This window comes from Muscardinus avellanarius (assembly GCF_963383645.1).
Source record: "Muscardinus avellanarius genome assembly, chromosome: 9".
NCBI lineage: Eukaryota > Metazoa > Chordata > Mammalia > Rodentia > Gliridae > Muscardinus > Muscardinus avellanarius.
Genome location: NC_137795.1, coordinates 68,893,435 through 68,907,677, shown reverse-complemented (window position 1 = coordinate 68,907,677; position 14,243 = coordinate 68,893,435). Strand labels below are relative to the sequence as shown.

Sequence of the window (14,243 nt, the reverse complement as noted above, 5' to 3'; positions counted from 1 at the left end):
AGTCTGGTTAAAATTTTTATTCCAACTCTAATATTTGTGAGTCATTTTTAATGAATAGAAGTTACATTTAGCATGAACTATACCACAGGTTGTCTCCCAGATTTCTTAAATATTTCTGTCAAGCTTACCACAAAGTAGAGAAATGAGGCAAATGGGTTTTTTTTTTGTAGTTAAGAAGAGGCTGAGTGGATTGGATTCAAGTAACTTTACCTCCTTTAATAAAGTTGTAGAATTGAAATTTGTGCCTTTTTAAGTAGGACAAGTATCCTGAGAGCCAGCAGGCATTATTTTAGACTTTTAATCTCAGAGGGAAATCTAAAGTTAGTAAGTATAAAATTATCAGCAAGTCATACAAACCCTAATCACTAGTAACAGCCAAATTAACCTTATGGAGGCATCATTAAGAGTAATAGAGAATGGAAGCTAGTTATAAAAGAAATAAAGAAGGGCAATAAATATAAAGGAACAGAAACTGTCAAAGCAGAATAATGATCTAATGAACTGAAAACTTAAATGAATAAAAGGCTAGATATGCTCTAAAAAATTGAGGGTTCAAGTGCCTCAATCTATTAATAGTTTGATAGGCTTGAGAAAGTAAAAAAAAACTAATACTCAAGAAACAATTAGTAAAATATCCAGTTAGCAAATTTAATGCCCAAGTCTAATTACTACATTCAAAAATATTAAAAACTGGTTGGTGGTTTATTTTCTATCTTATTATAGTGACAAAAATTCCTCTGAAATTTAGGTTATTGGAAAACATATGATCAAACTGGAACAAAAACCTACTTTGTATCTATTAACTTCCCATCAGAAAATAAAAGAATATTTTTATTAGAGTACATAAGACTTATGCTCTGAGACCATACTAAAATATTATCCAAATGACAAAGATCTTAATCTAAAAATAGTGAACAAAATCACTATCATGAAAACTAGTTTTATGTGCTCTATCAAATACTTTTGAGAATTTTTTTTTGCTTCAGTAGATCATATAGGACAGTCAAATGATCCTTGAAAGTGATGGCATTTAAATTGGTGTTATGAATCAGCAGAAAAGCATTCTGCATATTTTAAAACACCATTTTGCTCTTCTCAATTTTTAAATTTTAGTAACAATTGTCAACATTTTTATGCTAATTTATGTTTTTAATGAGTTAAAATGGACTTATTAATACTTAATGAGTTCTCCCTGCCTGATCTGAAATGATTAAACTTAAAGAATTGTAGGTTTTACTGTGGACCCTGACACTAGTTACTGTGAAGAAGCTTAAGTATTTGGCCAAAATTAATGTTCCTCTGACCCTTAAATCTGTCTTTAAAGTATTTAACCTTTAATACAGTGTGATCCTAGACTACACACATTTAAAACATGCTGGGTCTAAGTCCGAAAAATACCTTACTCATGGGCAGTAGTCCTGAGTATGTTCCAAAGACCATCTGCACTAGAATCATCTAGGTGTCCTAATTCAGTAGATCAAGGTGTGGGGGGGGGGTGGGGGGTGAGGGGGCAGCATTTCCAACAGGTTCCCAGGTAGTGCTAATGTTGCTTGTTGGGACCATATTGACCATCACTGCTCTAAGCGTATCTCGTAAGAATGCATACTTCTGGGTCCCAAGCTAAAATCAAAGTCTCTGAGCTTGGGATCTTGAGATCTTCCTTGTACACAAGCTCCCAGGCAAGAGTGTGAGAAGTACAATTTAAGACTCACCATGAGAATTTAGTGGTTTGAACTATTACTGACCAATGTATTCAATGTCCTGTATAACATATGGGAATAATGCTAAATGACTAACCTTGAGGCTGATAAAATACAAATGAATATGCAGGCTTTGAGTTTAAATCCTAACTCTATTACTTACTGGCTTTGTGACAGAGGAAAAGTTACTTTGAAGTCTCTGAACCTCAGTTTCCTCCCCTATAATATGGGAATAACGCCCAATTTGTGAGGATTACCACGAATGCACAGAGAACCTGGCATACAATAGGCACTAGATAAATACTAGTTATTATTTATTATCAGAAATATACAAAATATTTCTTTCAGTATTTGATCATTTCACTAATTTAAGTCAAATATTTATACTCTAAGGTAACAGAATAATAAAACCTTGTACTTATTGCTCCCTAATCTGGACTAGACAATGCTCTAAAAACATTGCATATATTCAGTCATTTAATCCTCAACAAAGTCCTGTGAGGGAGGTAGTACTGTTATCCATAATTTACAGGTGAGGAAATTGAGACACAGAGAAGTAAATTGCTCAAGGTTATAAAATAGTAAGCCATGGAGCAAGAATTTATAACCCAGGCAGTCTGACCCCAGAGCCCAGGACTCACTGCAGCATTCATTCCACAGGAGTCAATTTTAAAGGTTTCTGGATATTAATGACAAGCCATTTTTACTCCTAGTGAAGAATAGCAATACATGGACCACAGATAAATCTATGTCCACATCATGGTAAAGAGGTCAAAGAACAGAATGAATATCTTGAAATTTTGGCAAATGTTATCAACATGGAAGCCAAAGAAAACTTACTTAGTAGCTAAAAGTTGGTGTGTGTTTTCTCTGTGTGGACAAAGTACTACATAATTAGCCACTGAAATGAATATCCTCTCAAATTAGACCATCCAGAGGTCACTGCTTTGACATGTTTTGGCACAATAAATACAAATTATTTAACCAAGCAACAGAGTTAATGGCATGGCAACTGTGGGAAATTAGCATAACAAAAGAAATGTGACTCATATACAACATTAAACATCTAATAAAATGTCTGTAAAATACTGTCATACACTATTGCTACTGCCAACAAAATTAAACATTTTCCTCCCTTCAAAAAACCTCTTTAAACATTAGAAAGTCACTAAAATTAGAATGAAAGATTTGTAATGAGTTTTTGATGATTGTTTTGAGTGTTCTTCTTTGTTAGAATTGTCCAGTGCCAAAGTAATATGTCAGCATCAAACTTCAGGTTTTTATTCATAAATTAAGTATCTGGTCTTTTAATGTATGGCATTTGGTTTTCTAATGTTTTACTTTGCATTTTCTAATGTTTTTTAATTAACTCTGGTCAAAACTTGCATTCAGAATATTTGCTAGTGCAACAACCACCTCAGACCTAAAAATAAATTTTAAAATAGACTTAAACAAGTTATGAAAAGCACAAGTTCTCATCTCTCAACTGGATGAGAATGAAAAGAACAATAATTACACAGCTGGAAAGAGTTTTAAAAAATCAATTTAAAATGTCACTTAGTAATTCCTGAGAGTGGCATCCATACAAGAAAAACATACCCAAATAGCATCAAATTTACTATTAATTAGTTACATTAACAATAGATAAACCTAGAAACAAAATATTTCAAAATGCATGTTTATGGAATGCTATTAATGCTTTGGGTAAATATTAATAGTGGAGAATGGTACTTGAGAGTGGTTAACTGTCTTTTGAAAAAAAACAAGGACTCAGTAAAAGATTAACTAATTAGAACCAAGTATATAATATAGTCAAGGCCCGTGATTATTTTTAAAATGTGGTTTTATTAATGCACTTTAGGATGAGTGCCATTTTATTCTACTTTCTTCTTAAAGAAATACTGCCAATTATAAACAATCACATCAGACTTTCATTAGACAACTGTGTGTGGGGTGTGGAGGTTCATTTGTATCACACTGAAAATGATTTTATAAACAATACTGACCAACAATATTTCCTTCTAACATCTTCCTTAAGGCAGATCTGTTTAGCATTGTCTATGTTATTAATATGGTGCAGTGCAGTTTTAGCAAATTTAACTGTTTTGTTTCTCAGTAACAGTAATACATAAGGTCAAGGACAGGCAACAAAATCTCTTCTAGTTCTTCTCCCTGCCACCATTTAAAAACACAAGTTCTTCCTGTGTGTATATATATATATATGTATGTGTGTGTATATATATATATATATGTATATATATATATAAATTTATATATTACTGTATCAAAACACATTTTAACAGACTTCACAGCTCATTTAAAGCTTCAGTTTACAGTCATTCATTTGAAAGATCTCTATATGGAATGTTCACTTAGAATAAATTCCTACTGGAATTTCAAGGTTCTGTGTTAAAAATGCAGAACTTCTTCACTGCAACGCTAAATGTTTTACCTGGGTTCATTCATACTTTTCTTTCAAGGTTTCCTAATTTTACTTTTGTATCTTCCTTTTTGTTTGCTTGACTTATTTCCTTTTGTATATTCTCAGGTAAGGCAGGTTGATACCTATATAAATAACCATAAGGACGAAGATGATAAACGAGGTATTCTAATTCATACATAGTTGTAGAATCAACATAGTGAAAAGAAACTGCCAGATCAGAACAGCAACCAGGACCCTAAAAAAGTAGCAGAAATAGGCATGGTTAATAAATAGTACATTAACATACAACACTCCAATATTTATAAAGGACACACTAATTTTGTGTGTGTGTGTGTGGTACTGGGGTTCCTGGAAACCCTTCTAACTCCGGGCTACACTAGCAGCCTATTTTTATACTTTTTTAAATTTGGAAACAGGGTCTCTTAAGCTAGTGCAGCTGACTTGGAACCTGCGCAATCCTCCTGTCTCCACCTCCCAAGCGCGGGGATTACAAGTGTGCGCCACCACGCCCGGCAAGGACACACTAATTTTTAAAACATTCAAGTGTTAAGAGCCGGCAAGATAAAGCAGAGGTACTTAATTTATTAGCTCTGCGGAAAATACCAATAACTTTTAGTTTCTAATGATTTAAAAACAAACATAAAATTTCAAGAAGCATTTTTAACTGAAACAATATTCGCTCACACCTTCAGTGTATTGATACGTCTTCAAATGAAAGGGACAGGTATAAAAGAAGAGGAATGAATTTTTTATTTTTTTAACTTCTGCTTTCTTTTCACAATTTCTTTACTGTAATTTTTTGCTTGGCTTAGCCTCAGACACCTTACTGCCCTATATATGCCTACAACCTAATACCTTTATCAGTCAAATAGTACAGTGTTTCAGAGAAGCAGCTCTTAAGCTAGGCCTGGGTTTGAATCCAAATTTTGACTACCAGTATTTGTTCTTAGCTTATTTTTTAAAAGGGGGGTCTTTTTGGAACCAGGGATCAAACCCAGTGCGCCACTCCTACAAAGCAGGCACTTTGCCACTGAGCTACATCCTGGCCCCAGACTACTAGTATTTGATATTAGGCAACCTACTAAATCTCTAAAAGTTCCAATTTCCCCACTGCAAATCACTAAGCCAAATAAGAGAAGGGAAGGGGGAGGGAATGGGGTGGGAAATGGAAAGGGCTAATGAGTGATGTGTGCATGTATGCCTCTACCATCTGTATCCCATTAAGATGTGTGACTACAATGTACCAATATATATATTAAAAAAAAAGCAGTCAGGCACTGTGACACACACGCTTACAATCCCAATAGTTGGGAGGCTGAGACAGGAGGATCGTGGTTCATGGACAGCCTCAGCTACTTAGTGAGGTCCTTTGCAACTCAGTGAGACCCTGTTTCAAAATAAAGAATAAAATATAGGGTTGGAGGTGTAAGCTTGGAGGTAGAATGCCCGAGTTCCATCCCTAGTGCAGCAAAAACAAACAAACAAAAAATACTATTTAAAGAAGACTGTGTATAAAATGCTTTGGACTATGCTGATCATAGTCATAAATATTAGCTACTATTGACAGATTAATCATATTTAGGTGGCTCTCAGGTAAATAGATCATATTTAAACTTTGTCCAGTTATATAGTTCTCATAGATTCCTAATAGAATTGGTATATGAAAAGGTTAAAACAAAGCAAAAACTTAATGACAATAATGAAACAAAAACGAATGAGAAAGCAAGAAAACAGAAAAAGAGACTGGTGCCGGGCGTGGTGGCGCACGCTTGTAATCCCCGCGCTTGGGAGGCGGAGACAGGAGGATCGCGCAGGTTCAAAGCCAGCCGCGCGCGCTGGTTTAGGAGACCCTGTTTCCAAATAAAAAAATGTAAAAATAGGTCTGGGAGTGTAGCCCAGAGATAGAAGGGCTTCCAGGAACCCCAGTACCACCAAAAAAAAAAAAAAAAAAAGCGACTGGTTTTGGAATTAAGAGTTACAAAGTCAATCTTGGGTTAGAATTGTTATCTGAAGACTGTTTCATACAGGTGACTCCAAAATTACCTTAGATATCATCTGATGCATTTCTAAGGGTAGAAGGCAAGTTCCTAGAGAAGATTTATACTGACCTATTCAACAGAACATTTAATAATCTTTGTTTGGAAATATGTAATTTACAGTATAATAAAAATGGCCAAAGGTCCATTAAATTTTCTCTTTTCTTTGAATCAACATTGGATACATACAATTCTTGGACCACCATATAAATTTCTAAAAATCATCTGGTGCCTACTCTATCTACCTTTAAGGAATATCACTCCAGAAACAAATATGAAAATTAGATAAGTCAACCTATAACCATGTATCTTATAGATACATGAGCCATATAAAACAGTTAAATTTTTTCTAGTAGCTACAGTATGATATAATAGGTGAAATTTGAATGCGTTGTTTAATTGAAAAAATTTCATCATGCTGTTTCAACATGTAATAAGTATTTTTATTATGCTTAATGAAGTTATTCCTTATTTGTTAAAAGTTGTTGAAATCAAGTATATATTTATACTTCAGGACATCTTTGAACTACTGACATTTCAAGCACTCCATAGCCACATGTGGCGAGGGGATCATGAACTGGCCAGTGCATATTTAACTGCTATTGGTATAGTTCTTTTTAGTTTATTTTAAATTGTTGATACTCTATGAAAGCAATTTTTATATGAATAAAATAATGTACTACTATTTCTGCCAATATTTACTACATTATCTTAGGCTATTTTATTTTATTTTTATTGAACAGCCAGAATACTGTTCCTCTTAAGCATTATAAGCAAAAAAAGAAAATAAAAAGCCAGGCATGGTGGCACATACTTGTAATTCCATTACATGGGAGGCTGAGATAGGAGGATTGCAAATTCATTGCCAGCCTTAGCTATTTAGTGAGGCCCTTCACAACTTAGTGAGACTCTTTCAAAATAAAGAATAAAAATAGAGTTGGGGTGTAGTTTGAAGGGCGAATGCCTGAGTTCAATCCCCAGAATGGGGAAAAAAAAAAAACAATGAAACAAAGTAGCTATAGTCATTAGAAAAAAACCAAAATAGTTACTTGCTGGTAATTAGATTTACCCAAAAATCACAAGTAGAAGATCATCAAAAATAAAGAATTCTGTAGCAGATTTGAAAGATGTTTAAAAAGATTTTAATGTATAGCAGTTAAAAAGCCCAAGTAGGTTAATACAAAAATATTAAATACCTATGAGTTACTCAAGACATAAACATTTGAGAAAGACTATAAAACTCTACCAAAGATTGTGAAAAGCAACCAAGCGTGGTGGCACACGCTTGTAATCCCAGTACTTGGGAGGCTGAGACAGTAGGACTGCAGGTTTGTGGTCAGCCTCAATAACTTGTGAGGCCCTTCAGAACTTATTGAGACCCTGTTTCAAAAATAAAAGACTAAAAAATAGGGCTTGGAGTGTAGCTTGGAGGTAGAATGCCCCTGAGTTCCATCTCCAGTACAACTAAAAAGAAAAGTGGTGCTGTGGCATACACCTGTAATCACAGTGACTCAGGAAGCTGAAGCAGGAGGCGCACAAGTTCTAGACCAACCTAGGCAACTTAGTAAGACCTTGTCTTGCTAAAGTCTCCCCACCCCCAACAAAAAAATTTGGGGGGGGGGAACTAGGCATGATGGCACAAATTTATAATCCCAATACCAAGGAGGCTGAGACAGAAGGATCAAAGGTTCACGGCTAGCCTCAGCAACTTAGTGAGGCCCTCTGCAACTTAGTGAGCCTGTTTCAAAATAAAAAAATAAAATAGGTCTGGGTATATAGCTCAGACCCCAGTGTGTGTTACTGGGGATATAGCTCAATCCCCAGTAACACACACACACACACACACACACACACACACACACACACACACACACACAGGGTAGATGATACAGATCAGTTGTAGAGCCCCAAGTTCAATCTCCAGTAATGTAAAAAAGGTAATGTAAAAAAGGTAGTACCTTATAGAGGCTTTCCTTAATTATCCAAGCCAAAGTACCCAACCCACTGTGGCTCACTCCTTATCCTCTTACTTGCCTTTCTTTTTCTTCAGGGCATTTACCACTACTTAAAATCTATACTATACCAGCTTCCCTGTTAATGTGTAGTTCATCATTTAGAATATAGGTTCTTTTATACATACATACATACATACATACATACATATTCTAAATGTATATATATATATATATATATATATTTTTTTTTTTTTTTTTTCTCAGTAATAGGGATTGAACCCAGGGACATTCTACCTCGAAACTTGTGATCCTCCTGTCTCAGCCTCTCAAGTACTGGGATTATAGGAGTGTGTTATCATGTCTGGCTACAAGAGTCTTGAGAACTGGAACTTGACTCTATTTACTTCTATGCTCTGGGTGCCTAGCATATAGTGATGTACTGAATAACTACTGCTAATGTCCCTGTTCTTTTCTGCTTTGTTTTAAATACTGAGAATTCTAGTTATTGGAACTAAAGAAATACACACAAACTAGCTAGTCCTTCCCACCTCTTCAGTTAACAAAAGTCATTCAGTCCCAAGTATTTATATAGCAATAACATTTTTAAACTTACCTCTACAGGAGGATAATAGTTATAATTCCAGTACCAAAATGTTCTGGGAAGATATCCTTTGATTAAGTGATGTTCTGGCACAAAGGGATGAAAAGTTTCTTTTCCAGTGGTATCTCTGGAATCTCCAGCTTCTACATTCATAATTTCCATGCATTTTCCCAGTGCTAAGTCTTCAATGGAGGAACTGTGTGTACATTTGTCTGTTTTAAATGCATGAACAAATCTCCTCAAAGCTTCTTTGCTTAGTACATATCCTGCTCCTCCACTCATATAACCCTGCTTAACGTAGGGCTTAAATCTCCTCCCAAAGTAAATGGGTTCTTCAGGATTGTATTTTGAAAGAAGCCATCTCACATTGTCTAGTATGACATATGTATCGTCATCTGCTTTCATAAACCAATCGGCATCTTCTAAATGATGGTCATGAACATACTGGAATGCTTTAATTGTTTTCCAGTATAGATGATCTCTGCCTTCTTTGGTTTTTAATCCCACAGTAGGAAAGTCTTTATTTTCTTCTGAACTCATAAATAATACTTTATTACAACGCTGAGCCCAAGTAGCTTTGACATGTTTAGCCTTTTTCTCTAGATTTTGAGGGCTGGTCATAACCCAACAAAGAACTTTAATTTTCTGATAGAGGTATTCAGTGATGTCTGTGTTCTCATCTGTTAAATAAACATTTTTGAAGTTATATTTACACAAATGTAAAATCCAAATAAATTATACTGAAAATCATTCTTAATTTCAACGACTCTATCTACTTATTATTACTGACTTAGAGAAAGAAAGCAAAACTAAGCCTAATGTGTTTTTTCCTGACCGCTGAAGCTGTCACTAGGATCTAAGTTTTTACTAGTCAAACTGTGGTTGACTCACCAAAAGCACCAGACTCACATGAGTTTGTTAGAAATGCAATCTTAGAGCCAGGCTCACACTTGTAATCCCAGTATGTGGGAGGCTGAGACAGGAGGATCACGGTTCACAGACAGCCTCAGCTACTTAAGCCTTCTGCAACTTAGTAAGACCCTGTTTCAAAAATAAAAGAATAAAAAAACAGAGCTGGGGGTGTAGCTCAGAGGTAGAATGCTCCTGGGTTCAATCACTAGTACTGCAAAAAAAAAAAAAAAAAAAAAAAAAAAGCAGAATCTTAGTCTACTACACTCCAGAATCAAATTTTAACAAGCTCTCCTGGTGACTGACATACACATTAAATATTATCTTAAATAGTCTCTGCTTAGCACTTTAAACTACAAAGAGAGCTTCAGCTATTTTACAGCAGAACACTCACAATAACATCTCACTGCTCTCAATGAGCTTCTGAAGGGCAGGAAGAAAACATCCTGCCGAGGTAGCAGTGCATGCTGAAGGTCACTAGAGTCTATGGTTATGAACTGTCTACAAATAACCGGACGCTGCCCCAAAAGCACCAGTTCAAAGTAGAGAAGTCAATGAAGGGTTGAGATGGCTTCTGATAGTTCTACATACTTCACTTCAAAATGCAAATCCACTAATCAGAAACGAAAAAGAATGATACCTATGGGGTTTCCAAGACTTTATAGAACATTGTATTTTAAACTATCAGTCTGCAAAGAAGTAACATCAGAATATAAAGCAACATATTACTTCCTTCCTCAAGGAAGACTTGTTACCCAAAGGGGGGGGGGAGCAGTTCACTTATTAAGCAATGAGTTTAGAGACTTAATCTGATTTACATGGTGGTGCTAGCTTCTAATCTGGATGCAAACAATTCATAGCTTGTCAGCCCAGGACCACATTATCTAGTGTAGAGGAAGAACTCAATTTTCAGCAGATTATGTGCTAGTACTTCTCAAATTATCTGTGGTAAAAGGACTATTTTTTACTTGCAATCATTAGAGGTCTATAAAATACTATAAAACATAAGCTAAAACAGAAATAGAAAACACAAGCCCTAAATCTTTTTTTTTTTTTTTTTTTTTTTGGTGGTCCTGGGGTTCCTGGAAGCCCTTCTACCTCTTGGCTACACTCCCAGACCTATTTTATACTTTTTTACTTTTGGAAACCAGGTCTCTTAAGCCAGCGAGGCTGGCTTCAAACCAAAGTGACCCTCCTGTCTCTGCCTCCCAAGCGTGGGTATTACAAACGTGCGCCACCATGCCCGGCAAGCCCTAAATATTTACTTTAAAATTCAGACAAGCCGGGTGTGGTGGCACACACTTGTATGCACACTTGTAATCCTAGCGCTTGGGAGGCTGGGACAGGAGGACTGCACAGGTTCAAAGCCAGCCTCAGCTACTTAGTGAAGCTCTCAGCAACTTAGTGGGACCCTGTTTCCAAATAAAACATAGAATAGGTCTGGGAGCATAGCCCGGAGGTAGAAAAGCCCCTGGGTTCCACACCCAGTACCACAAAAAAAAAAAAAAAAAAAAAATCAGACAAAATGCTGTCAAATTACTATTATGTTTCTGTTTATTCCCAATTTCAATATAACCAGCATGAACTTGGAAACCACACTTTGAGTAGCAGTGCTCTTGGTAGTATGCTATGAAAGCATACTCTTAAAGTTACAGTTGGTTACAAAACCTCAGTCCTTATAAAAAACTAACAACATAGCTTGCTAACTGAGAGTGAAGAGAAGAAAAGGATGGGTAGGGCATATTGTAATGCCCCTCTAAATATAAAAAATTCACAATCCCAAAAGACAAAAGCATACAAAATCCTCCTAGTTGTAGTCAGAAGTATTCACTGTTCGTACACCCAAAAGTCCAATCTTTCAGGCTATAGAGAGAGTCCAAACTTAGATGCCGAAAGAAAATGTAACAGTCCCTCATCTGTCTCACTTAGTACAAGAGTGTATTCTCTCCACAGTTAGAACCTAATAGATACTCTCATTCTCTCAATTATTAATTTATTAATTACTTTGTACAAGGCAGGTGCTAGCACAGGAGATAAAATGATGACTAAGACAGATTTCCTGTCATAGAGGAATTCACAGTTTAGTAGGGAGCACTGACATGCACACCAATAACTGCTACACACACACACACACACACACACACACACACACACACACACACACATATACACTAAGAGATACGATAAAGGAAATGTACATAAAGGGTTCAATGTGCGCTCAAGGGAAATCAAGTAGTGGCTGACAAATCCCACAGTGCAGTGACATAAGAGACTAGGTACAACAGAGAAGGGAGAGAGAAAGTAACACTAGAAAAAGAGAGATGATGATGCAGAAAATGGTCTTTAAATGTGTAGAAGGTTAACATGGATATATGTGAAGGCCTGAATTAGGGAAATGCCCTGTGAATTAAGAGAAACAGACCTTATAAAAATATTAAAATTCAGTGACAAAAAAAACTGACTAGTGTGTGAAGGGAAGTATGTATCACAAGTTCATAGTTTTGGGCTTAGGCAGATGAAACTGAGCTACTTCAAACAACAAATATAGAAGGGTCAAGTTTTAGGAGTGTATTATGGTTTGGATTTAAAATGTCCCCTATAGTAGACCTCATGTGGTAGACAAGGCAGCCATCTTCAAAGGCAGGACTTGGTAGCTGAGGAAGGTTCTTGGCCAAGGACAGTGTTTTCTCAGGCTGCTGCTGCAGATTCCTTCTCCTCTCAACCCTACTGCCATGATCTGACATTAGCTCTCACCTTCTCTCTCTGCCCTCTGCCATAATGACCTGAGGACCTATAGCCCCAGCTTAGAAGCCGATCAAATATGGACTGAAATCTCCAGAACTGTGAGCAAATAAGTTCTTCCCCTGAGTTTTGTGTGCCAGGTATTTGGATTACAGCAGTGAGAATGCTAACTAAAACAGAGTGGGAAGCCGGGCGTGGTGGCACACGCTTGTAATTCCTGCGCTTGGGAGGCAGAGGCAGGAGGATTGAGGCCAGCCGCGCTGGTTTAAGAGACCCTGTTTCAAAAATACAGAAAATAGGTCTGGGAGTGTAGCCCAGAGGTAGAAGGGCTTCCAGGAACCCCAGTACCACCAAAAAAAAAAAAAAAAAAAAAAAGAGTGGGAAGAAAAAAAAAACAGTTCAACTTACAAATGTTGAATCTAAGGAGAGTAGACAAACTTTCAGCATAACCCATACTTGGTGGGCCACTAAGTAGAATATTAAATATAGCTAATTTAAGTAAACATGTAACACGTTATGTATTCTCCAAGTGTGTGTAAGTGGTATGAATATAAACACATATAAGGAATAGATGGAAATTAAATTTATGAGAGCTGATGACATCACACAGAGACACAAAAATGTGGGAAAATGAGGTTCCTGTAGCAAACCCTTAATATTTTTACTTCCTTAGTTTTGTATGATTCTAAAAAAGATTAGTTATATTAATAACTGATAAACATCACAAATTGAAATATATATACTTTGAGCTTTTCCTAGGCAAACAAGACTTAAGAATAAACTGTAACCAAACAATATAATAGCGAAAGTTTCTAAAACTTACGCCTTTCTCCAAATCATGGTTTAATCATTTCTACCTAAAAATAAAATTAATAACCTATTTCCTAAATAAAAATGGATACTAGAAAGTTCCTTCTAAAACAAATAAAATTATGTTTTAATATCTGGAATATAGAGCTCATTTTAATCAACAGATATAACAAAATTCACATGCACAACTTTTCCAACACTCTGATAATTAGACTGAAATACTTCTTAATAACACAAACCATACCTTTATGTTGGCTAGAATCGGCATTGAAGTTCATTTGTCCTTCTAGATTATTATGTCCATTATCATCTGAATGCCTAGCATGAGGATCATTATGAAGAATACGAGGCTGAGTGTCACCCTGTTCTCTCAACAAAATATTAAATAGCTGAGAACATAAAAAAAATCCTATTGCTGATCCACAGAGAAAAGTTAAAAAATTCAGCCAAGATTTAGAGGCCATTTCCCGAAAGTGTATTTCTGTAAAAAAAGAAAAGTTATAATTATAAAACAATATACAAACACAATGCTTAGCTACCATTGGAGAGTTTATTCTTTCTATATAGAAGATAACTAATAGTATTGAACTCCTACACATTTATGACTTTTGCTGCTATCGACAATAAAATAGATAAGTATGAGTGGAATAATTATTGTTGTCAAAGGGTAGAGGTATTTGCACACAGAATTTCCTATTCTCACAAAGATCCTTCATGAACCCATGCATGCTTGCCAGTGATCTTTTTCTTTCTTGGTTGTCTACTCTGAGTAGGTAAGCTACCTTTCACCTACTCTATCCTCCAACTCAGGAGTTAGCAAACTTTTTTCTGTAGAAATATAACACACTTCAGGCTTTATGGGCTATATACTATCCTTTGACTCTTGTTCTTTCTAAACAATTCTTTTTAAAATATGAGTCATTTAGTTTGTGGAGGGCCTGGCCTATCACTTGCCTTTGTAAATAAATTTTTACTTGAATACACCCATGCCCATTCATTTATGTCCATTTATCTTGAACTCCAAATTAGGGTTGAGTAGTTCAAACT

General features: G+C 35.8%; 1 protein-coding gene across 1 annotated transcript in view; it reads right to left on the bottom strand.

Annotated features, from left to right (window-relative positions):
- C1GALT1 (core 1 synthase, glycoprotein-N-acetylgalactosamine 3-beta-galactosyltransferase 1) overlaps window positions 1-13,672 on the bottom strand; it is a gene marked incomplete at its 3' end in the record, with an annotated part of 52,963 nt that extends 39,291 nt beyond the window's left edge. Inside the window, 4 exon segments of the mRNA XM_080701207.1 lie at window positions 4,169-4,185; window positions 4,187-4,378; window positions 8,748-9,415; window positions 13,441-13,672. Of these exon segments, the coding sequence (XP_080557333.1) occupies window positions 4,169-4,185; window positions 4,187-4,378; window positions 8,748-9,415; window positions 13,441-13,660 (1,097 nt within the window). The 5' untranslated portion in view covers window positions 13,661-13,672.
- Between the last annotated feature and the right edge of the window lie 571 nt (window positions 13,673-14,243).